General features: G+C 50.4%; 2 protein-coding genes across 12 annotated transcripts in view; one reads left to right on the top strand and one right to left on the bottom strand.

Moving 5' to 3' along the window:
* Phldb1 (pleckstrin homology like domain family B member 1) overlaps positions 1-6,462 on the top strand; it is a 48,470-nt gene extending 42,008 nt beyond the window's left edge. For 9 of the 10 annotated variants that reach the window (XM_027411974.1, XM_035443619.1, XM_035443618.1 and 6 more), the window contains 2 exons: positions 3,935-4,020; positions 5,085-6,462. In XM_027411974.1, coding sequence (XP_027267775.1) covers positions 3,935-4,020; positions 5,085-5,225 — 227 coding nt within the window. In that variant the 3' untranslated portion in view covers positions 5,226-6,462. Of the gene's footprint in view, positions 1-3,812; positions 4,021-5,084 lie in introns of those variants that run through there. The other variant, XM_035443620.1, reaches the window with a different exon arrangement.
* Positions 6,463-6,731: 269 nt separating this feature from the next.
* On the bottom strand, positions 6,732-20,498 carry Treh (trehalase). Of its 2 annotated transcripts, XM_027411975.2 has the most exons (15): positions 20,410-20,498; positions 11,605-11,705; positions 11,333-11,477; positions 11,165-11,252; positions 9,994-10,094; positions 9,780-9,872; positions 9,583-9,699; positions 9,349-9,471; positions 9,083-9,132; positions 8,763-8,957; positions 8,082-8,299; positions 7,728-7,839; positions 7,406-7,518; positions 7,103-7,156; positions 6,732-6,872 (listed from the first exon to the last, which is right to left on the bottom strand). In XM_027411975.2, the coding sequence occupies exons 1-15, from the start codon at positions 20,496-20,498 to the stop codon at positions 6,732-6,734; spliced, it is 1,740 nt and encodes a 579-aa protein (XP_027267776.2). The 2 variants fall into 2 exon arrangements, with proteins under 2 accessions (XP_027267776.2, XP_035299513.1); XM_035443622.1 differs by lacking the exon at positions 9,780-9,872.
* Between the last annotated feature and the right edge of the window lie 2,386 nt (positions 20,499-22,884).

Here is a 22,884-nt window from a genome sequence, read left to right as displayed (position 1 = left end):
AGGAGGTGCTGTGTGGTCCTCTAGTCAGCAAGGGCTAAACTGTGTGGTGATCATCTGAGCCTCTTCCTGTGCACGACATCACTTTGCTGTGCATTTGTGGGCTGGTTGTCTCTGCTTCACAGTGAACATCTCTGGTCATATTAGCAGAGAGACAAGAGAGATTTGTGGGGCTTTGCATTGGCATTAAGTGCCTCAGCTGGGAAGTAACATGCGTCACACTTGCCTGCCAGTCACTCAGCCCCACCACCTACAAAGCTGGAAGGGCTGCAGGGTCAAGAATGCCCAGGTCCAGTGCCCTGCTTGCCCCCTCTCACCTTTTACCCACTTGGGAAGCCATCCTGACTACCTTGGGTCCTGGATGTGGAGAGACAGAAGCTTAGGTGTAGCTAGGCTGGGACAGTAGAGGGACCTTGTCAGCCTGGGAAGCAGAGCTCCATTTGAGACATGTTGAGGCTGAGGTGCATCCAGCTAGGTCCAGGAGAAAGACTAGGCTGTGAGGGAGACCCTAGTTGAATGTCTTGGAGGAATAGTTACAGCAAATACAAGGCCTGCTCATCAAACACTTGTATGATCTGTACTCTAGATGCATTGGCTCATCTAATTTTTGCCAGAAGCACTATATTTTCACCTACTTTATGTGTAAGGAAAATGAGGCTCAGAGAGCCTAATTGTCCAAGGTCTCATGGTCTCATAGCAACCATGAGGCAGAGCAGAGGGGAGAGACAGCCACTTGTGGGGAAGAGGCAGGAAGACACCAGCAGAGGCAGAAGGGCAGGAAGCAGGGAGCTGGCTCTGACTGTGTGCCAGGTGCTGGGCTGGCACTTGGCAAATGTGATCTCGCTTCATGTCTATGAAACAAAAGGAGACCACGTTTGGGCGGGCAGTGGAAACAGAGAAGGAACCCGGCCAAGGGAACAGACATTTGTAAGCCCAAGGTGTCACCAGCAATGATAGATATTGCCAGAAGGCCAAGAATGATGTGACCCAAAGGTCATTTGACTCTGAGACTGAGATTTTGGAGAGGTGGGCGGCTTTCCACCATGCAAGGAGGCAGAAGCCAGATTGCACAAGTCCGAGGATAGGTGGGTGGGACAGAAGTGTGGGCAGGAGCCTGTGACTATTTCCAGTGAAAGAAGAAGGAGGGGGCGGCTGGAAGCTGGCCAGGTTTCGTATGTCAGAGAAGGAAATGTTAGACGTGTGTGGGGCTCCACCAGGACCTGGGTGTGGCTTGCATGTTGGGCCTGCACCCTCTTCCTCCCTTAGGAAATCACAACAGAGACTAACCTGGGTAAGCCCCTGGATGCCCCACCCTGCCTGGAGCAGCTCCCACCCTCTTCAGCACTCCAGCAGACATCCCTGTGTGCTGTGTGACATCAGCCCTGAGTGTAATGCTGTAGTGACACATGCTATGTTCTGTGCCAGACTCTGCTGGATGCTCTGAATGTGCTCTCGCCTTTCACACGCTGACACCCTCAGATGTGGCTGGGTACTCCCGGGCTCCCACTCACACTGGCAGGCGGCTAGGCTGTGTGCCTATACCTTCTCACCGGGTTGTAGCTTCCTGGCAGAAGGATTTGTGATTGCTTTCTAGATGCCAGCACCCATGACTCAGTCATTCTTCAATCACTGAACACCTGTTGTGTGCCTGGCACGTAGTAGTTGCTGTTAGAGGAGGACACAGGTGTAGGAAACAGGTTCAGGGTCAGTGTGTCGAGCACTGTGCTGAGGATTCAGGACTGCGTGTTGTGGTGGTCTGCAGTGGGTCTTAAAGGTTGGTTAGGAGTTGGCCAAGAACTGGAGTGTGAAGAGTGGGGCTGCTGAGGGGCCAGTGAGAAGCGTAACTGACTCTACAGAACTTGCTGAGGAGGAGGCTGTGAGACAGGCTGGAGGGATGCGTTGTTACCTGTCTGTGCCAAGACACAGCGGTAGCCAGTTCCAAAGAGGAACTGTCAGAAGAGGCTGTGCACTGAAGCAGCCAGCTTGCTTTCAAAGTTTATGCCTCAACATCGGGGCAGAGGAGTAGCAGGGCTAGAGGCTGGGGCATGACCAGGCTAGAGCAGGGGACTGGGCCTGGAATTAACCTGGAGTGTGGGAAGGGACCCATGGGAGGAGCTTCCCAATAGCTGTCCTTCTGAGTTCAGTGATTAGCATTTTCATCTCCTGCAGGACTCATGTTGGTGGCTGAAGGTGTTGGTTTCCCATCTGATCAGTGTTTTTTGTTGTTGTTGGCTTTTTTTTGTTTTTGTTTTTTTATAGTAAGAGACCGTCTCATGTAGCCCAGGTTGGCCTCAAACTCGCTGTGCGGTCAGAACTGGTCTTGAAGTCCTCTTGCCTGGGTTTTCTCAAATGCCGGGATTTTTAGGTGTGCACACATTCCAATCAACAACATTCTTAGCCCCTTTTCATATACAAACAGTAGCAGCTAATTAATATTGTCCTATTTGCCTTAAGGTGTCTTAGCAGTCTTTCTGTTTCAAATACATCTACAGCCAGGCATTGGTGGCTCACGCCTTTAGTCCCAGCACTCGGGAGGCAGAGGCAGGTGGATCTCTGTGAGTTCGAGGCCAGCCTGGTCTACAAGAGCTAGTTCCAGGACAGGCTCCAAAGCCACAGAGAAACCCTGTCTCGGAAAACCAAAAAAGATCTACAACTGTATACTTAATACTTGGTGCGTTTTATGGATTTATTCCCCCACCTATACCTGTATCAAATGTTTTTTGGGGGCTGGAGAGATGGCTTAGTGGGTGAAGTGCTTATGACCCAAGCACGAGGACCTGAGTACAAACTCTGTATATGCCATGCATACCTGTTACCCTAGCACTGTGACAGATGGAGACAGGAGACAGTAAGAGAACCTGTCTCAAGGAAATACGGCAAAGAGTGACATCCTTCTCTGGCCTCTGGAGTGTATTTGGGCGTGCATGTCCTCACCATATGTGCCTACACAACACACACAAATATATGTTGTATCACATATAACAGCAGTAATGTAATATTCCTTCTGATTTGTTAACCCATCTCCACTTGAGGGATAGTTAGTGTGTTTGTAAAAAGTTGCTGGGTGGTGGTGGCACATGCCTCTGATTCCAGAACTCAGGCAGAAGCAGGTGGATCTCTGTGAGTTAGAGGCCAACCTGGTCTACAGAGCAAGTTCCAGGGTAGCCAGGACTACCCAGAAACTCTGTCTTGAAAAACAAAACAAAAGGCTGTGATGCCTATAAGTCAGATAAATTATTTTTTTATTGTTGCTTGTTTATTGACAGGGTCTCACTATATAGCTGTCTGGCCTGGAACTTACTAGATAGACCAGGCTGGCCTCAAACTCAAAGAGTTTCACCTGAGTGCTAAGATCAAAGTCTTCCTAGCTTATTATTTGTATCTATGTTAAAATGTAATTATTATTTTAGAGGGTGTTTTTTTATTTTGTTTTTTTGAGACAGGGTTTTTCTGTGTAGTTCTGGCTATCTTGGAACCCACTCTGTAGACCAGGTTGGCCTCTAACTCATAGAGATCCATCTGCCTCTGCCTCTCAAGTGCTGGGATTAAAGTTCTGTGCCACCACTGCCCAGCATTTTAGAGATTATTATTTTATGCTGGCCTGGAACTCAGAGTCGTTCTGCCTCAACCTCAGCAAATTGCTAGGATGCCAAGTGCCCTGCTTTGGATTGACATGGTCAAATTATTTGTAAGAGCTTTACCAGTTTTGTTCTCAATCTGTCATTGTCCTGACATGTCTTGTCAGTAGTGTGATTTTTGTCTTCTGGTAGATCGAACCTCAGCAGAGTTCTGACTTACATTATCCCTGTCTTAAGGTTCCGTTTTGGACTCGATTTTGGAGTTGTAGAAGCCAAGACTGTAAATCATTCCCCAGATGAGGAAGTGAGCTCAGACTCCATGCTCTGCCCCACTCAATCCAGCCCTCATTCCTTTGCAGACAAACATGAAACAAAGCTGAAGGGGGTCATCTACTTCCAGGCCATCGAGGAAGTGTACTATGACCATCTGCGCAGTGCAGCCAAGGTGAGGCATCTAGGACTGGAGCGTGACTGCAGGGATAGCCACCAGGAAGGGTGTTGCAGTGGTGTTCCGGGTGCGGAGGCCCTGCCTGTTTTCTGCCCAGGCTCCACTTCACCCTCCCTTTCTTTACCAGTCTTCTCTTCCTTTCTTCCTTTCCTCATCCCAGAAAAGGTTTTTCTACTTCACTATGGTGACTGAGGTACCCCTACGCCACATGCCTATGACTAGAATTGCTCATATTAACAGCTCCTGTGTCCTACGGCCCCTGACCCCTGACTCCCTTTTCCATTCCTCTAACTTGCTGCAGGCCAGAGAGAGGAGGGAACAAGGAGCTCCTGTGGATTGAAGCCCACTTGTCGCCTTCCTCTCTGGCCATGGTGTAAACCCTGAGGGCACGGACAATACAGACAGAGGAGATGGGGGGCTGAGTGTGTGCAGGCACTAGACTGGAGATGAGGAATTGATAAAAAGGGTTGTTGGAGGCTGAGCCAGCTAGCCTTATGCAAGTTGCCCTGTCTCTTGCCAGCCCTCAGACCCCACCTAACCTCTGCTTCTCTAGGTTCTGGGCCAGCCTCCAACTTACAGCCTTTTCCTGCCTTTCTTTGGCTTAGAAAAGAATCAGGTTCTCACTGGGACAGCCCTTGTAACAGATTCTCTTGTATTAATTTTAGAACTGAGGTATGCCCCTGTTGGGGTTGCAAGAGTTTTGCAAGAGTTTAGCGAGCCTGATACTGCCATATGTTAGGACGAAAACCTGTGGACTCCTGGGGACTAGGCTTTGGCCTGTTTAAGACTTGACCTTAGGCCAGATGGTGGTGCACGCCTTTAATCCCAGCACTTGGGAGGCAGAGACAGGTGGGTTTCTATGAGTTGGAGGCCGGCCTGGTCTACAGAGTGAGTTCCAGGACAGCCAGGGATACAGAGAAGCCCTATCTTGAACCCCTACCCCCAGACTCAGCCTTAAATTCAGGGCTTCCTGGAACTTTGAGGAGAAAGGCAGACAAAAGGCAGGTGAACAAGTTCGGGACATGGAGCACCACCTTAGCACTTCCTGTCTTGCTTGGCAGAGTCCGAATCCAGCCCTCACCTTCTGCGTGAAGACCCATGACCGGCTGTACTACATGGTGGCCCCGTCTGCAGAGGCCATGCGCATCTGGATGGATGTCATTGTCACAGGAGCTGAGGGCTACACTCAGTTCATGAACTAACTACCACGCACCTCCTGGGTACAGGTCAGCACCAGGACCTATGCCCTGCCACTCACTGCTCGGCTTGTCCTTGGAGACGGCAGCACCCTGGGCACTGGGCCACAAAGGATCAGGATGTAGTCGAGTACCCCCAGGGCTTTTGTGCAAGAAGACAAATTGTTCTATGAAGAGTTAGGTGCTTGAGGGTTGGGCTTGGGTCCCTAAAGGACCAGCAGAGAGGAGAGGGAGAGACTTTGTTGCCTCTTGGGAGCCCAGAAGTTCAGGGTTCCCCTCCTGGGTGTAGCAGGCCTGAAGAGGTGTCGCAGAGCTGGGCTCTCAATTCTGTCCTGGCACCTGCTAGCCCCAGCTTGTTTTCTCTTTTGTAAAGGACAAATTATGGTACCAGAATCTGCCAAAGATCCCCTTCTCATCTTACCCCCTGTGCAGGGGAGGGGGGTTACTGAGCAGAGCCATGTATAAAGTTGGGGAACAGCTCAGGTCTATACTTCCCAACCCGCTCTGCCTCCTCATTCTCCCACCTCCAAACTTTCCACTACTTTGCTCAAGGACCAGAGACCTCAAGTGTCATCCTTGAGGTCCAGCCCTATCCTCCTGTTATAAACCCATCACCATGGTCTCCATGGTGACTGCTTCATCACCATGGTTACACACTAATTGCCATGGCCACTCTGTGGCTCAGCCCACTGCTTCGGCTGTGGGCCAAGTTAAGGTACGTGCCATCATCTCTCCAACCCAGGCCTGGGGGCCTGTCACCTAGCAGGAGGATGCACCACCTCCCTGGGGCAGTGTGTCTCCAGCCCCCAGTCCAGCCCTCTCCCTTCCACTGTGCCTTGCTTCGAGCCAGAAGGGACGGTGTTCGGGTGTCCAAGTCCAGAGATGCCACAGCAGCACTGAAGGGAGAGGAAGCTAAGATTCTGTCCTCCTGTCCTGACAGGACTGGATCCCAATAAAGAAGGAGGGTAGCTCAGGGCACCCAGAAGGAACCCTGAGCTGTGGGTGGGGAGGGTGAAGCCGAGGCCCTGAGCTGTGGCGCCCTCCCTGCAGTTTCCCAAGGGTGATAGGGAGAGAGTGGAGGATCGGGTCTCCAGCTGGCTGGCTTCAGCCTTTGCGCCTTAACACTAAGCCACCTTTCCTGCCCTCCCCAGCACGGGACCCTGGGTTGCTGGGCCTGGCTGGGTGTTTTGCAGTATTTGTAAACACTTCAGCAGAACAATAATGAAAGCATTTTGACTATGTACATGTGTGTGGAACTCCATGTTGTAAGGGGTTCTGGGTGGGGGCTTCAGCCATTTGGATCCCGTTTTTTCCCAAGAGTAGGTAGGGCTTTCCACCCTAGTGAAGGTTACAGGAGGGAATCCAGTCCCCAGTCTTGACCTCCTGCTCACCACTTGCTCCAGGGCACTGTGAACAGGACAGCAGGGAGTGGGTGGGGGTGGGAGGCAGCAGAAGGAAGGGGTGGAGTCAAAGGAGGAAGTACACACAGTGAAGCCATTCTTATCCTTGCAGTCATTGTAGCAGAAGGCTGATAAGAAGGGCAGCCACTAGGCAGTGGGGTCCCAGGGAAGCTAACTGGGTCCCTGAAGTCAGCTGGTCACCATAGTGGTCCAGAAGCACCAGGGCCAGTCCGTTGGTCCAACCAAATCCTTCCTGGAGAGAGGCCATATCACTGAGGACCCCGAGCCCTGTTTGGGGATCCCCTGTTCCCAGTGATTCTGGCCCCAGGGGCACCAGTGATTACCGTTCAGCATCTTCCCTGATAGGCCCACTTACTGGGCATCTCAGACATGTAAGGGGGGCATACATGTTCTGGGGACAGCGTGCGGATCCCAGGACTTGCCTGTCACGATGTGTTGACCAGCTCACCCTAGCTTGCTCACCTGAACTTCATACTCCCCTCCACCACCTGGATGTCCACCGTTGCTGATGTCATACTGGGGACAAAACCATGAGTTGTGCGTGGGTACTGCCACTAAGCCAACCACCCCAGCTATAGGGGCAACAGCCACTGAAGGAACGTATGCACCAGGCTGCTGCGCAGGCCCCTGCAGTGCCCAAGAATGGCCACTGGGGGTCGCACTACTGGCTGTGCTGTCTCAGGCCTGGCAATGCCTGACATACCCCACTTTAATCATGGAAGAGGCCCCGGATGAGACGGAGGCATAGCCCAGACCGCTGCTCACCTTCTCATACATTGCTGATGTTTGGGAGTAGACTTTGAAGTTGGTTCTGATCCAATTCTGAGCCAGCTGGAAAGCCACTTCCCGAGTCCGAGGGGAATCTGACTTGGCCAAACCTAAGACCCCAGTCCCCGATAAGGCCTGAATATTCAGAGGCACCATCCTGGACAGAACAGAAGCCTGGGTTTCTCTCCCCAAGGCAGGAAGGGGGTCTAGGCCTTCAAATCTCCTTTCTGGACCTGCGGACTCCTATGTTCTTAATCCAGGGCCTGGGATTGGAGGGAAGGAGAGGCGGGTTGGGCCTATCAGCTGCCTGCTTTCCTACCTCTGATGACCAGGTCCTGCAGGGGGGCCCAGGCATTGGGCAAGTCCCATTGCTGGCCTGTGTTGCGAAGAGAGGTTGGGATCCCATACTGGTAGGTCAAGATCTGGTTGTCCTGGAAGGTTCCAGACATTGATGTGACTGTGGGTGGCGGTTGAAGCCAGAGCCAACCGAGGACTCTGGGCCCTCAGGGAAGGCAGATCTGACCCTCCTGACCCTTCACTTCCTGCCTCACGGCAGCTGCAGCTGCGCTGCTCCCAGTGGCCTCTGCAAGACTTGCAGGCTAAGACAAGCGCTGACCGCAGGGAGGGGAAGGCCCCGCCTCCAGGACGCCAGCCCCGCCCACTGTCCCCTCACCTCCAAGTATTTCAGAGCCTTGTCAATGACGCTGGGGTCTGAGAAGCAGCCAGTCCAGAGTGGGGTGAGGTTGGAGGGATAAAACTCCAGGTTCTTCTTCCCTTTTTCCAAGTCATAGTCGAACCAGGCTCCCTTCTGCTCGTCCCACAGGAGGGCCTCCATGGCAGCCAAGCGCTGGGACCGCAAGTTTCTGTACTTCGTAGCCTCTGTGTCATTCCCTGTGTGGCACTGCCTTTAGTCTTACTAGGCAGGACACTAGGCACTGCTCTCGGGTCCCTGGCTTTAAAGGTCTTTACTTTGCCCTCTTCGGGTGTGGTGCCCACACACAGGCTAAGAATTCTAAGGGCAAGGACCATGACTCCCCAGTGCCCACTAGAATTCATGGTTCCTTGAACTAATAGTCCTGCCCAGCACACAGGGACTTGATGGCCTGTCTCCTGAGTTCATCTTTCTGATGACTCTTGCTCTGAGGGAGCTAAGGAAAGCTTTGGGGAATGGAGAGAGATCTGATAGTTGCACCAGAGTGTCCCCTCCCAGGTCCTCATAGAACAAAAGGGGCAGCGGTGTGCAGATAAGGGTGGACTACCAAGTCATTTTCTTCTGTCAATGCCTCTACCAAGGTGAAGGCTTGAACTGGCTGGGGAGCCCACACTGGACAGTCTCCTTTCATGGGGTAGTCACCTAGTCTAGAGTAGAAGTTACTCATCAGCCCCTCTGCTTGGCACAGGAAAGCGTTCAGGTCAACAGGAACCATCTTGCTGGTTCGGATGCTGCTAAGCGAATCAGGGTTTGGGCCTCCGACAAGCCAGCGTGACGAGAAGTCCCAGCCAGACTCAGCCCCAGCCTTGAGCTCAGTCCACAGAGCCTCTCTGTCCCCTGTAAGGCCAGAATAGCAACCACAGGCCAGAACTGACTGGAGGGGCAAGCAGCCACAGATCAAAGCCACAAGTACCCAGAGGCTCAGTACATTCCCATCAATCCCTCCTCCTGATCCTGCTTACCTTCTGGCACAGTGTTTGCCAAGTCTGCATCCTTGCTGTAGGATTCTGGTCTAGCAAAGAGAAGGACAACAAACAGTGTGACATCGGTAGGTAGTAAGCCACTTAGCCCCTTATCCTGTCCCTCCACCTCCCTGACACACACAGACAGCATAAGGGGGCCTGAGGCTCTCAGGGTCACATCTCATAAGCTAAGTCACCCCCACCAGCTCTAGAGACGCTCACATCAGAGTGAGCAGACAAGGACAGGTGGCAGGTCATGTTCTCACCTGGGTCCCCCATAAGGGACATAGTAACGGTTCAAGTTATAGCTTCGTCCTCCTGAGTTCACAGTGATAGTTCTGTTCACAGTCCAGAAGTCCAGTTCTGAGGCTACAGTTCCAATGTTCTCCCTGGGGTGGGGCAAGCAACTCCTCAGATCATGTACATAGTCACTGCCCTTGGCCCTTGGGGGGTCTCCAGCACAGGATATGCCTGCAGGTCAGCATGGGCAGGGTACCCACTGCAGGAAGCTGACATCCTTGGTGTGAGTCACATACAGATCCATCATGAGAGTCAGGAGTGGGGGCTGGCTCCGTTGCAGGTAATACACACGACCACCATTGGGGATGTGTCCATAGCTGCCAAGAGGAGCTCTGCTTAGATACTACCTGGCCCAGCACCAAGGCATGCCCAGCTCCCTGCCTGTGATCTTTCTTACGTCTCCACCAGATCCAGAAAGTTCTGTAGCATGCCCTTCACCGTTGAGGCCATCTCAGAGAGAAGCAGACCTTCCATCACCCAGTAGGAGTCCCTGGCAGAAGGAGTAGGCACATCATGTCACCTAAACTTCACCTTTGCCCTGCACTCCCATGTTAGAGGGTGCTGGCCCTGGGTTCCCCACAACAGCTAGCCTCCCAGACATGGACACCCACCAGTAGTAGAATTCAACAAAACGCCCTCCGGGCACTATGAAGGGGTGCTCCGAGTAGATCAGGGAGAACCTCTCAGGATAGCTGAGAATCTCTGGTTTCATCTGGAGTCAAGAAAGGGGGCACAGGGGAGCCTAGCATCAGCCTGAAGCGGGCAGCTGCAGAGGTCGGGGGTAGAGGGCCTGGCAGCCCTGGCTGGCGGGGGGCGAGGGGGGGGGGACGACTTGTTCCTTCTGTTTTCTGTGTAGTCCAGACTGGCTTCTGGACTAGGAGTCTTAGTGTCCTCACTCTCCACCTGCCGGCCTCAGGGATCCTGGCTCAGCTTGGTGGTGTGCTGAAGCCTGGACCACTCAGCATGGAATCAGACAGGCAACCACTGGCAGTATCCATTGTTGTGACCCAGATGAGGCTAAGTGGATGAGGCAAGGCTATAGAGATCTCCCTTAACCACCCCCCCCCCAATACCCCTGCTGCTGCTTGAAGGTAAAGAAGCAAAACACTCTTCCGGTCCCCTTTTCAGAATGATGAAACCCATGCTCTTTTCCCAGGGACAGTTGAGGAGATCGGAAGGTAGTGAGGACTGGCATGGGGCCCGTTGGGTCCTTCTTTGCCTGTTCCTGCCAGGTGTAAGTGTGTGAGGAGGGAGCTCAACCAGCCTCAATCATTGTCAGCAAACAGCAGAATGAGAATCAGGTATGGACCTACTGGACTGACTGGTCCTGGTCAACCTTAGGACAGACCAGGCAAGAGAAGTCCCTAGGCTGGCCACATGCAACCAAGATGACTGAGGCTGCTTCTAAACTCAGGAAGGGAGAGAGGCAGAGGAGACCCTTTGCCATGCTCCTCCAGGCTATAGGGACAGCATTAAGTAGCCTGTAGGTTACAGGGCTAGGTTGTTTGCATGGGTGGTTCTCTGGAGGATGTGAGGGGTTAGAAGCAGTGTTCCCTTGTGTTTTCTAGGTTTCTATTTAGGGGTCAGGGGTGTGGGCTGTGTTCTTAGGAAATAATCTGTGCTCTCAAGCACTGTGGGTCAGCAGGTGCAACTCTGTCCCATGCCTGAAGCACTCAGCCAGGCCGTGAAGCAGGCCCAGGCCGTGAAGCAGGCCCAGGCCGTGAAGCAGGCCCAGGCCGTGAAGCAGGCCCAGGCCGTGAAGCAGGCCCAGGCCACTGCTACCTTCTTCCCCAGCCTTTTCCAGATCTGGTGCAGTTGCTCTGCCCAGGCACGCAGTTTGGCATCTGAGATCTTCTGCAGGAACTGAGGGCTAGAAGATATGACCCCACAAGGTTCATAGAGGCAGCCCCAAGAAAGGGACCCTGCCCTTTCTTCTCTCCAGAGTGTCACCTGTCTTTCCAGTCCTCTGGGACCCAGGGCTCCAGCTCCTGTCCCACAGGCTGGAAGTGCCTCTGGACAAACTCCTGAAGCTGTCCTCTGGGGATGCTGTGGTTGTACGCCACGGCCAGCTCGCTGAAACTCTGCAGGACTTCATCTGGAGAGCAGGTGACATCGAGGGGTCGGCGGGTAACCCGAGACACACCCTGACCAGGGAAGCCTATGCTATTTACACTTCTGCCTACTTTAGGAAGAAGATTCAGGAAAAGGCAAGGTAATATTACCTGGAGATGTGGCTATCGACATATCCACAAACTGCTTGTCATCCTGATAGAGCTTAGCCATCTGAATTTGGTGCAAGAGCTCCCCATGGCAGTAAATCTGGCTGCAGAGACAGTCGGGTAGTAGAGGTCAGTAGATGGGGCTGGAGTATGGGACAGACAACTTCTTTTTCATGTGGCCCTGGATGTCCTGGAATTAGATATGTAGACCAGGCTGGCCTCCAACTCAGAGATCTGCCTGCCTCTGCTTCCTGAGTGCCAGGATTGAAGCCACGTGTCTCTAAGCCTGGCTGTGGAAATGCGTTAATAAATCTTTCCCAAGCTGGGTGTGATGGCATATGACTTTAATCAAAGAACTCGGGAGGCAGAGGTGGGCAGATCTCTGAGTTCAAGACCAGCCTGGTCTACAGAGGGAGTTCCAGGACAACCAGGGCTACACAGAGAAACCCTGTGAAAAAGAAGGAGGTAGTGCCCCTGAAAACTTCTTTCTATGATGCAATCAGTTGTTCCAGGATACACTGCTTAGGGCTTCAGGGAGGTGCCTATTGCTTCTATGAGCTTCCTTTCCCCAGGGCCATCTCTAGACATCCCTGGAGAAGCTTAGTCCTATGAACAATTTCTGTGAGCCACAAAAGGTTCTGGACTTAGAGGTGTCCACGGGGTCCTTCTGGAAGGTCATGTTCTCTGCTGATACGTGGTTTGGGAGAAGGTAAGAACAGTTACTGGCATGGTCTGTGCTGTTGGCCTCATGGTAATGGCAAAACCAAATGATGAAAGTCCCTATAGCTAAAAGGAAGACAGCAGCCATCAGTCTCTGATCTTGAACATATACATGCAGAGGGGTGTGTGTACACACACACACACACACACACACACACACACACACACACACACACACACACACTTTTTGTTTTATTTCTCATTTTTTCTCTCTTTTTTTTTTGGTTTTTCCAGACAGGGTTTCTCTGTGTACCAACCCTGGCTGTCCTGGAACTCACTTTGTAGACCCGGCTGGCCTCAAACTCACAGAGATCCACCTGCCTTTGCCTCGCAAGTGCTGGGACTAAAGGCGTGAGCCAACACTGCCCGGCTACAATTTTTCTTTTAAAGTCTTTATAGGTAGTTTTTAATAATTCATAGGGCATAGCAAATGGCTGGCAGATGGGCAGTGACAAACTGAACTATTAAATCACTCTTCAGAAATCACCATAGATATTAAAGGGGGTCGTGAAAGCAGCTGTGCACACTTGTATGTAAATGAAAGTGCTCAAAACTCTATAAAGTGCCGTCTTGAGACAGAAATTGTTGTGCCAGGGTAAAACACTAGGGTATGTTTCTTGTCACTATTTGTGGTGGCTTACACCTGCAAAGCCAGCACTGAGGCAGGAGGACGGAAGAAAGTTTGAGGCCAGCCTGGGTTACAGAGTGAGACTGGAAAGAGGGAGGAAGGGAGGCAGGGAGGGAAGAAGGAAGGAAGGAAGGAAGGAAGGAAGGAAGGAAGGAAGGAAGGAAGGAAGGGGGGACTGGAAAGGTGGATCAGCAGCTAAGAGCAAATGCTGGAGATGCTGAGGTCTTGAATTCACTCCCCAGTATCCCCTGCAGGTTGCTCACAACCTTTCGTAACCCAGGGGATCTGATGCCCTCTTCTGGCTTCTAAGGACACTGCACTCACGTTCACATGACCACACACATATACATACAATTTTTCAATTAAAAAAAAAAGAGAGAGAGAGAGAGAGGGAGAGAGGTGTGGGGAAGGATACAGTCCCCAGAGGCCACCAGTGGGACAAGTGACATTACATCAAATGGACATGCTGGGAACTGACCTAAGTTTTCTGGAAGTGCTCTTAACGGATGAGCCACCTCTCTAGTTTCCTGTTATTTTCTGTGTTTATTTTTGAGACAGGGTCTCACTATGCAAACTGGGCTGGCCTGGAACTCACAAAGACCCACCTGCCTCTGCCTTTAAAAAAATGAGATGGGCAGGCTGGTCTCAAATTCTAGATCCTTTTGCTTCAGCCTCCTGGGTGCTGAGATTTACAAATGTGTGCCACCAAGCTCAGGCTGGACTTAATGAGAAGTATCGAGAGGGAAAGATTTATTAATTAGAGCAAGCAGATCTCTCCCAGGAGGGGAACAAAGGTTGGACAAATGAAGAGGAGGATCAGGCCAAGTCCATGAATAATGCTAGATAATGCCAGGTCCAGCCCTGGGGATGGGCAGCACACTGCCCCAGCAGGGCCTTCTGGTTATTTAATGAATATTGAGGGCAAGTAGCCATGGGCAACACTTTCCGCCCCAGCTGCCAGGGCTCAAGGGACAATCTTAAGGCTTTCTACCTCAGTCTCTGGAGACTTACAACATGCATGCACTCTGACCTCCCTTACTCCCAGGCCAGAAAACACACCCCTCAGGACACTAGGAAGGATAGATACTCTTCTGAGCACCCCTTGTGCCCTCCTTTAGGAGGGCCTGGGCTCTGTAGTATAATAACACACCATGGGAACCAGTTTTGGTCCCAGCTTGGAAGTGAGATAGGGTCGCTAACTTTGTGCCCAAGGAACCTGGAGACCAGAAAATAATGAACACATACAACCCCCACCCCAGCAGTGATGCCTGCATACCAAATTTGGCAAATAGATGAGGCAAAGAAAATTTCCCTGTGATTTCCACAGACTTATCTGTAAAGAAACTGAATGGCACTATAATATGGTGGGGTGTTGCCACCGATGGTAAGTTTAACTGCCTAGTATAAGTAACTCATTGGTGACACTGGTACTGACAATCAAGATCAAATATGCCAGGAGATGGAGCAAGACATCTTCTGAACAGAGCGCCAAATGAACAGGCTGGCTTGAGAAGACCTGTAGTAGTTTCTGAACTAAGTAGTTCCACCAAGTTTGTCCTAAGGCACAGCAATAAATCAAGGAGGGCTATCAAGTTAGTGAAACATATCCACAGATTAGGTAAGATTGGCTGCTTCTTTAAATCCATCCCTAGTCTTCACCAAGCCTTTCAAATACTGTCATAGGCTGACTGATCCCATCACTGCGTCTTTTATGTAAGTTCTGTGCTAAGTAGAAATGTCCAGATGTATAGAATGGTGCTGTTATACAAGTCTTGGCTAGCGGCTAGGAGAGAGTTAACAACACTGGCTGTTCTTGAAGAGGACCTGGGTTCAGTTCCCAGTACCCACATGGTGAATCTCTAACTACAGCTTCAGGGTGTCTGATGCCCTCTTCTGGCCTCCATAGGCACTGCATGCATGCGATGCTCTTACCGGCAGATATAACACTCCTAAACATAAATAAATAAATAAATAAATAAATAAATAAATGTATGAGCCAGGCCTGGTGGCTCACATCTTTAATCCCAGCACTTGTGAGGCAAAGGCAGGTGAATCTCTATGAGTTTGAGGCCAGCCTGGTCTACATAGTGAGTTCTAGGACAGCCAGGGCTATATAGAGAGGCCCTGTCTCAAAAAAACAAAATTAATTAATTACTTAGTTTTAAAATAAAGAAAAGAATCTTGGCCAATGTCAGAGTAACTGTGTATTAGGCAATTCAGCTCTGATACTAATCAGTCCCCATGTGTTTAGGGCACAGTCTAATAATCAGGCCACCCTCACTTCAGATGGTAGCTATACATTTGAGGGTCTTCAGGCTGCTTATAGTTTGAAACAACTGGTCACAAGTTGCTGACCCATGGGGATTTTTACATGGAGGCTGATAGTCACAGTTTCATTTCCTTGCTTGGGAACAACCACCCTGGCTCCAGGCACCTGTAGCTGCAATCCTGCTGCTGGGACCATGGCATCAGGTAAGAGAGAACAAGCTCGGATAACAACAAAACAACAGCTCTACTGTTCCCTTCCCCCACAAGAACTGGCTAGTCAAGCCACCTGCATCTTCAGTACCTGTTTTTTAAGTCACCCAGAAAAGCAGAGGCCTGTACTAACAGACAGTCCCTCAGAGCTGCCCGAACCCGAATGTGAGCACACACGTGTGAAGGTGTCTTTGTCTCTCACTGTTCCCTGTCGTACATAGATATCTTAACTGCCAGTTCTAATTCTCCTACTCCTTCTCCACTCAGGGTCTTATGCATCCTGGAGTGGTCTTGAGGTAGATATGGAACCAAGGATGTCCTTGACCTTCTGACCCTCCTGCCTCCACCTCCTGAGTAATGGGGTTCTAGGAATGGACCACCCTGCCCCATTTGTTCAGTGCTAGGGGTCAACTTCTTGCATCATAGACAGGCATTCTACCAACTGAGCTGTACCCTCAAACCTTGAAGGGTAATATAATTGCTTTTCCATTATCTTTCTGCCTGACCATTATGAACTAGGCCATTAGCCCCTGCTGAAGAGTCTGTGAAAACCAAACTCAACAGCAAAGAGTCTCAATTCATCCCATTGAGTTGATTTTTTTTATTTCCTTCAATCAAAACAGCATGCTCTGGGAGCTGGAGAGATGGCTCGGAGGTTAAGAGCACTGGCTGCTCTTCCAGAGGTCCTGAGTTCAATTCCCAGCATCCACATGGTGGCTCACAACCATCCGTAATGAGATCTGGTGCCCTCTTCTGGAATGCAGGCATACGTGCAGGCAGAACACTGTATAAATAAATAAATCTTTAAAAAACAAAAACAAAAAACAAAAACCAGCATGCTCCAAGTTCACCTCAGAATAGACATTCATAAAACAAACGGTGGGTCCATTGAGGGTGTCCAGAGGGCACAGCCCTCTCTCTGAGAGCATCATTCCAACATTTCCCAGGATGCCATAGTCTTTCAGGTGTCCACAATATCTCATGCCCTTTAGTTTTAGGGGAAATTTCAATTAATATCTGATAGTAAGCTACTAATTACCTCACCAGTTAGAAATTCTCCAGTCCAAAGTATCAGCAATTGTTCCGGGAAGGTGTCAAAGGCCGTCAAGCTGAGGCCATATCTTTGCCCCACAGGATGCTAACAATCCTTTTGGGAGTGGTGGTGCATGCCTGTAATCTCATTCTCAAGTGGGTGAGGCAGGAGGATTGAGAGTTGGAAGTCAGCCTGGGCAACACAGTGAGACTCACTGAGCCATTTCACCAGCCCTAGTTTAGTTCTTGAGACAGGGTCTCGTGTAGCCCAAGGTGGCCTCTAACTTGACATATAGCTGAGAATGATGTTCAGGCTGACTTTTCAGATTTTGTAATTCCCCTGCCTCCACTTCCAGAGTGCTGGGATTAGAGGAAGGTGCCACTAGGCTTTGCTTGGGCAGTGTTGGGATCAAACCAGGACTTCACTAATGCCAGGGCAGGCCATTTACCAGTTAAGCTACGTCCCATGTCCTGCTTGTATGTTTGTTTTGTTTGTTTTTAAGATGTTTAAAGTCAGGCGGTGGTGGTGGCACACACCTGAAACCCAGCACTCAGGAGGCAGAAGCAGGAGGATCTATGTGAGTTCGAGGCCAGCCTGGTCTACAGAGAGAGTTCCAGGACAGCCAAAGCTACACAGAGGAAACCCTGTCTCAAAAAACAAAACAAAACAAACAAAAAAGATTTTAAGAACAAGAGAGAGTGTGTGTATGCACACAGATGTGAGTGGGTACCCAAGGTGTCAGAGAGGGTATTGGATCACTTGGAGCTGGAGTTACAGGCAGGTGTGAGCTGCTAAGTGTGGGTGCCAGGAACTGAACTCTATCCAACCCTCTGGATCAGTATTAAACACTAAGCCATCTCTCCAGCCCCTGCTTATTCTTATTGGTGTCCTCTGCCTCATGTACCAGAGAGTCAGTTCCCCAGGAATTGAATCCATCATCTGAAAATACTACCACTAACTTACCATAGCACAACTATTCTGTTTGCTTGTTTTCCGGTTTGTTTGTTTTTTGAGACAAGATCTCTCTATGTAACCTTGGCTATTCTGGAACACACTCTGTAGAACAGGCTGGCCTGGAACTCACAGAGATCCACCTGCCCCTGCCTCTTGAGTACTGGGATTAAAGGTATGCACCACGACTGGCATAGTTATTCTTCAGTACCAAAGGACCCTGTGGTCACCCAAGAATGAAAGCTTCCTCATTACCTGACATATATATTTTACCAATGAGTGTTCTGCATGTACACCTGCAGGCCAGAAGAGGGCACCAGATCCTATTATAGATGGTTGTGAGCGGAATTGAACTCAGGACCTCTGGAAGAGTAGCTAATGTTCTTAACCCCTAAGCCATCTCCCCAGCCAATCACCTGACATTTTGCCCTTCCTTTTTCCAAACAGTCCCCTAAGGAGTTGGTGTCATTTTCCTAAACCACACACCAACTGCAATTTAATTCTGTTGCAAGCCATCTAGAGACATCAGATTCCACACACATTAAGGGAACAGCCCTTCCTTTATGAGGAGGATAGCCATAGGCTTAGGGGTCTTCCTGACACCTGCACTTCTGACCAATTGTGTATGAATGTGGGGGTTCCCATGGTATCCTCAGATTCCATTATTTGCTAGAACCCAAAACCCAGGAAATTACTGTGATCTTATTTTTTGTTTGTTTGTTTGTTTGTTTTAGGTTTTTTTTGTGTGTGTGTGACAGGGTTTCTCTGTGTAGCCCTGGCTGTCCTGGAGCTCACTGTGTAGACCAGGCTGGTCTCAAACTCAAACTCCTGAGTATTAGGGTTAAAGGTGTGTACTACCACCACTCAGCTATATTTTTTCTTATTGGGAGCAAATCAGGATGAGCCAAATGAAGACACACGAGGAAGTGCAGGGAGACTCCTGACTACTGTGGCGTTCCTTACTGTGGAATCAAGATGCTTCACTCTCCCAACTCACTGGTGTGTCTCCAACCAGAAAGTCTCACCAGTGTCTGGAATTTAGAGTTTGGGTCAGGGTCTCATTACAAAGAGCACAATTAACTGAGTCATTGGTCATGTGATTGAATGCTATGTCCCGGAACCTTCCTCTTCCTGAAGCTCAAATGATATCTTTTGAACCAAAGGTCCAAGTCTCTCAACATATCCTTGTGTTTCTGGAGTGGCTGCCCCCATCTTGAGTCATCCTAGAAGCATGAGCTTCCTGGGCACATATCACAAGTCGCCTTATTTTCATAAGACATGAACCCCCACGATAAGCAACAAAGACAGTCTTATCATGTGGGAAATTCCAAGGGCTTAGAGATAACTGCCAGGAACCCAAGAAGAAGACCCTTCAGATCCTTCATCACACAGCAGAAAAGCGCTGACTGCGTAAGAGACTGAGTTCCCACCTACACTTCACCAAGTCCCCGAGCCACCTGAAAGAACAGGGCTAAGACACCAGAATGTGCTGCCGGGTGAGTGTTTACCCGGGACTTGGAACACACTAGCTATTTTAGACTAATGCTGTGGTTTATGATGGGGGCAACAGGCCACACAATATCAGTCTAACCTTTGGAGACCTGGAGAGGTCACTGTGAGAACCCCAAAAGAAACTCAGCACTGAGAGTCAGGGGAGCCTCCCGGTTAGCAGTAAGTATTTCTTCTGACGTGTGCTGGGAGAGGACAGCTGCAAGGCTGAGTTTCTTCTCTCCTGGACTCTTTCCTATATGTCTGTACCTTCAATGGCGCTCATCCACAAGCACACATGACTGTCCCAGCAGAGCACTGACATGCCGGGGACAAGCAGCAGGTGCTCATGCTACACTTTCTGCAAATAGCCTGACAGGACTCGAGAGACTGGATCAATAGCCACTCTGAAATCCTGACTGCTGCTCAGACAAGTCTGCCAATTATTCCAGATCCTCCCTTCCCTTCCGGACTCCACAACTGGCCATCAACAAGTCTCCACAACTCAGTCTTCAAAATGCATCCCTTGTAAATCCCACCCCAGTCCTGCCACCAGAGCGTGAACGCTAGTCTCTTTTTACCTAGAGCCATCTCCACCTCATGACCTGATCCTACCTCTGTCCTGGCCACCTGAGACTCTGTGACCATTGAAAGATGCCTAGGAGCCTTTGCACTGCAGACTCTTTGCCTTGCTGTCCCCTATGGCTCAAAGATGTCTCCTTCCACAGTTGTTTTTGTCCATTGCCTCCTCTAAGACTCGCTCCCTCGTAAGGCCCTCTGTTTATTCCTTGCTCAGCTCCCCCTCTTCTCTTGGCCTTTCTCCCTCCTAGGCTCTGTTTTTACCATTCTTGCAAGAGCTGGTGATGTAGGAGTGGCTTGTCCAGTCCGTGTGGAAGAGGGAATGGCAGTGCCATGTTCAGGAGGCAGGATAGCACCCTCATCTTTGTATTTGCTGGAAGAGGCTTAGGCTCAGGAGAAGGGAGAGAGCAGCAGGGTAGGTAGGCTGAACCTCATGGGCACTTGACAGGCCCCTCATCCCAGGCTAGGAAAGGTTTGCTCAAACCATGGAGGGAATAACCCTGCTCAGTCCAAGGAACAGCTTGGATGGTGAGCTCTGGCCAGCAGCACAGAAGGCAGGCTGTGGTCAACAGCTCTGGGGTCATAAATAGAATACCTCCAAGTCCCAGCTTGTGCCGGGCGTTGGTGGCACACGCCTTTAATCCCAGCACTCGGGAGACAGAGGCAGAACTGTGAGTTCGAAGCCAGCCTGGTCTCCAGAGCGAGTGCCAGGATAGACTCCAAAGCTACACAGAGAAACCCAGTCTCAAAAAACAAACAAAAAAAAGTCCCAGCTTGTTCCAACACAGTAAGTTTGGTGTCTAGCACAGGACCTACCCCACAAGCCCAACTTCCTTCCTTTCCCTCTGAGAGGCTACCCTCAGAGGGTGAGCTCACACCCCAGCCTCCCACCCCTGCCTTCCCTCCTACACTCAGCTTCCCCAGCTCTTACCTTTCACAGGGGGGTGGTAGGGCCTCCTGGGACCTGAGTCCCAGCCCCAGCAGAAGCAGCAGGTGCAGCTCCCAGGACACCTTGAGCATGGTGGCTGTGGCTGGACCCGAATGAGCAAGCCCTGGCACCTCTGGCTTGCTGAGCACAGCCTGCTTCACCCAGGTCAGGCAAAGTCCAGGCCATGAGGTGTGGCCATTGATTTGGGATATGTGTTTCATTGTCATGTGTAGTTAGCACTTCTGCTGTTCAGCCACAGTGGCCACCAACCCATCAGCCACCATTAGTGTTTGTTTTTTCCATTTCTCAATCTCAGCTGACGTCACAAGTGCAGGGACTTTCCTCAGAGTCATATGGGTGGGCACCCAAGGGCTAGGGCCACGGTTGAGGTCACCCATGTATGAATTAGACACCAGGTCTGCGTGTGGCTCCCAGGTCACTAACATCAGAAGGGACCATTTCCTTTAACATTTTAAACAGAGTGGCTCAAGTCTTCTCCAATGTGATATCGAATTCAGACCGTCGCTGTTATCGACAGGAGACACTGTAGGGACACAGGACAGCCTTTTGGGGGATGGGTCAGGCAGACCAGCCATGGGATGATATCTTCAGTCAGTCTTGAGGAATACAGTCAGGACACCCTTCCTCCATATGGGATATCCAGAGACTTGGCATCAGTGAGGTGGAGGTTGTGTGACAGGCCGAAGGGACATGTTGGCACCAGTTAGTGGAAAGGTTTTGCCAAAACGCAGAGGCATTCAGTTCTCCAAAGAGAACCAATGATAGTTGTGGGCTGAAGCAGCAGGGTTAGGCTTCTAGAGCTCATGCCTCCACATGGTGGCAAATGTGGGGGTGGGGTGGGGCGAGGAGGAGAGGTGTGTTGGACAGAAACACAGAGCCCTTGTGAGGGCTGCTCCAAGGACATAACAATATGGGTCATCCAGGTCTTGGACCAGAAACAGGAGTGGGGGTGGGGAGAGGCTCGGGGAGGAGGGAAGGGGCACAGGGAGAAGCTTACTGGCGGCTGTCACTTCTGAGCTCTGTGGTTCGCATGTCCTTTCCTGCGGTGCTGAGGCTGGTGGCCATCTGAGCAGTGTTTGTCACTGCTAAAAGAAAAACTAGACAAATTACATTGTGTAGTATTTACTTGAGCAAAGGCGGGATTCAGGAACCAGGTGGCACCTTGAGGCAGTGAAGGGTTAGAGAGCATTACCCGATACCTGCAAGACAGATTTATAAACAGTAAAAGGAAGTGATGCCAGTGACAGCCCTTACCACTGGACATTTGCCTTGTGTGGACTGGGAGTTCTCGGCCTGTGATTGGCTGACAGCTTGACAGCTGTGTTTGGCTACCTGTAAGGAGGTTCCCTCTAGTTAGACTCCACTGATTTCTCTCTAAGTTTGCTTATAGTTTGCAGGGGTGCAAAGTAGCTTCAGGCCAAATGTAATTATTCGGCCTCTCAATTTTAAGAGAGTGACTAATTCCTTGGACCCAGATATCACATTTTGTCACCACCCTAAGGGACTTCTTTGGCCTCAGTATGGAATTCACAATTCACAATGTCAGATTAACTGGTTGATAATTCTTCCTTGGGATTTTGCTCTTCTATTCAGAGAAGATAAAACTGGTATGGAGGAGATGGCTGCCAAGGAGCACTTAGCACTCTGGAGGGGAACAGGACACCAGAGAGATTAATATGATGGACATCAGGAAGGTAACACCAGGAAGCTGAAGGGCAGTTATCAGCAGGGCCTAATTCATCAGAATTAAGCAATTCAAAGTTCAGACAATGAGGACAGTTGACCTATATCCTAATCTGTTTTGCTTTGGATCTGTGTAGCTCTGAGCATAGTCTAATGGGAAACTCGAGTGCCTTTTCTGTCTTCCTTTCTTACTCACTCTGTAGACCAGGCTGGATTCAAACTCACAGAGATCCACTTGCCTCTGCCTCCTGAGTGCTGGGATTAAAGGTCTGTAGTGTCCCACCCCCACCGGCAATTGTGGTTTCTTAGTTGGATCCAGTCACAGTCTTTGTTCAGGGCCTGGTTGTGATTAAAGACCCATGGTTTGCTGTAAAGTGGCATGAGATGAAGAGCCAACCATCTTGTGATTGACCTGATAACATGTCAGAGAACCCTGAGTCCCATCTTTCTGCTTTGGATCTGAAATGGTTCCCAAGTTCCCGTACTGAAGCCCTGGTACCCAAATGCAACAGTGTTCAAAGGTGCGACTACTCTTGGGAGATGGTTGCATCATGGTTTTCACCACTAGGAGAGCTTAGATTTGGGAGGGGATGGAGACTGTAAAGTGGAACCCAGCTGAGGAAGTGGGCCTGGGAGAGTGTACTCATAAGTGCATTTCTCCTTCCGTCCCATCACAGACTCCAAAGCAACTGGGCCAAACATAGACTAAAACATTTGAAAATATGAGCCAAAAGAAACCTTCTCTCCTCTTTTTTTTTTTTTTTTTTTTTTTTT

The sequence above is a fragment of the Cricetulus griseus genome, chromosome 4, assembly GCF_003668045.3.
Source record: "Cricetulus griseus strain 17A/GY chromosome 4, alternate assembly CriGri-PICRH-1.0, whole genome shotgun sequence".
NCBI classification, from domain to species: Eukaryota; Metazoa; Chordata; class Mammalia; order Rodentia; family Cricetidae; genus Cricetulus; species Cricetulus griseus.
The sequence above is the reverse complement of the archived record's forward strand: the minus strand, read 5'-3'. Positions and strand labels throughout refer to the sequence as shown.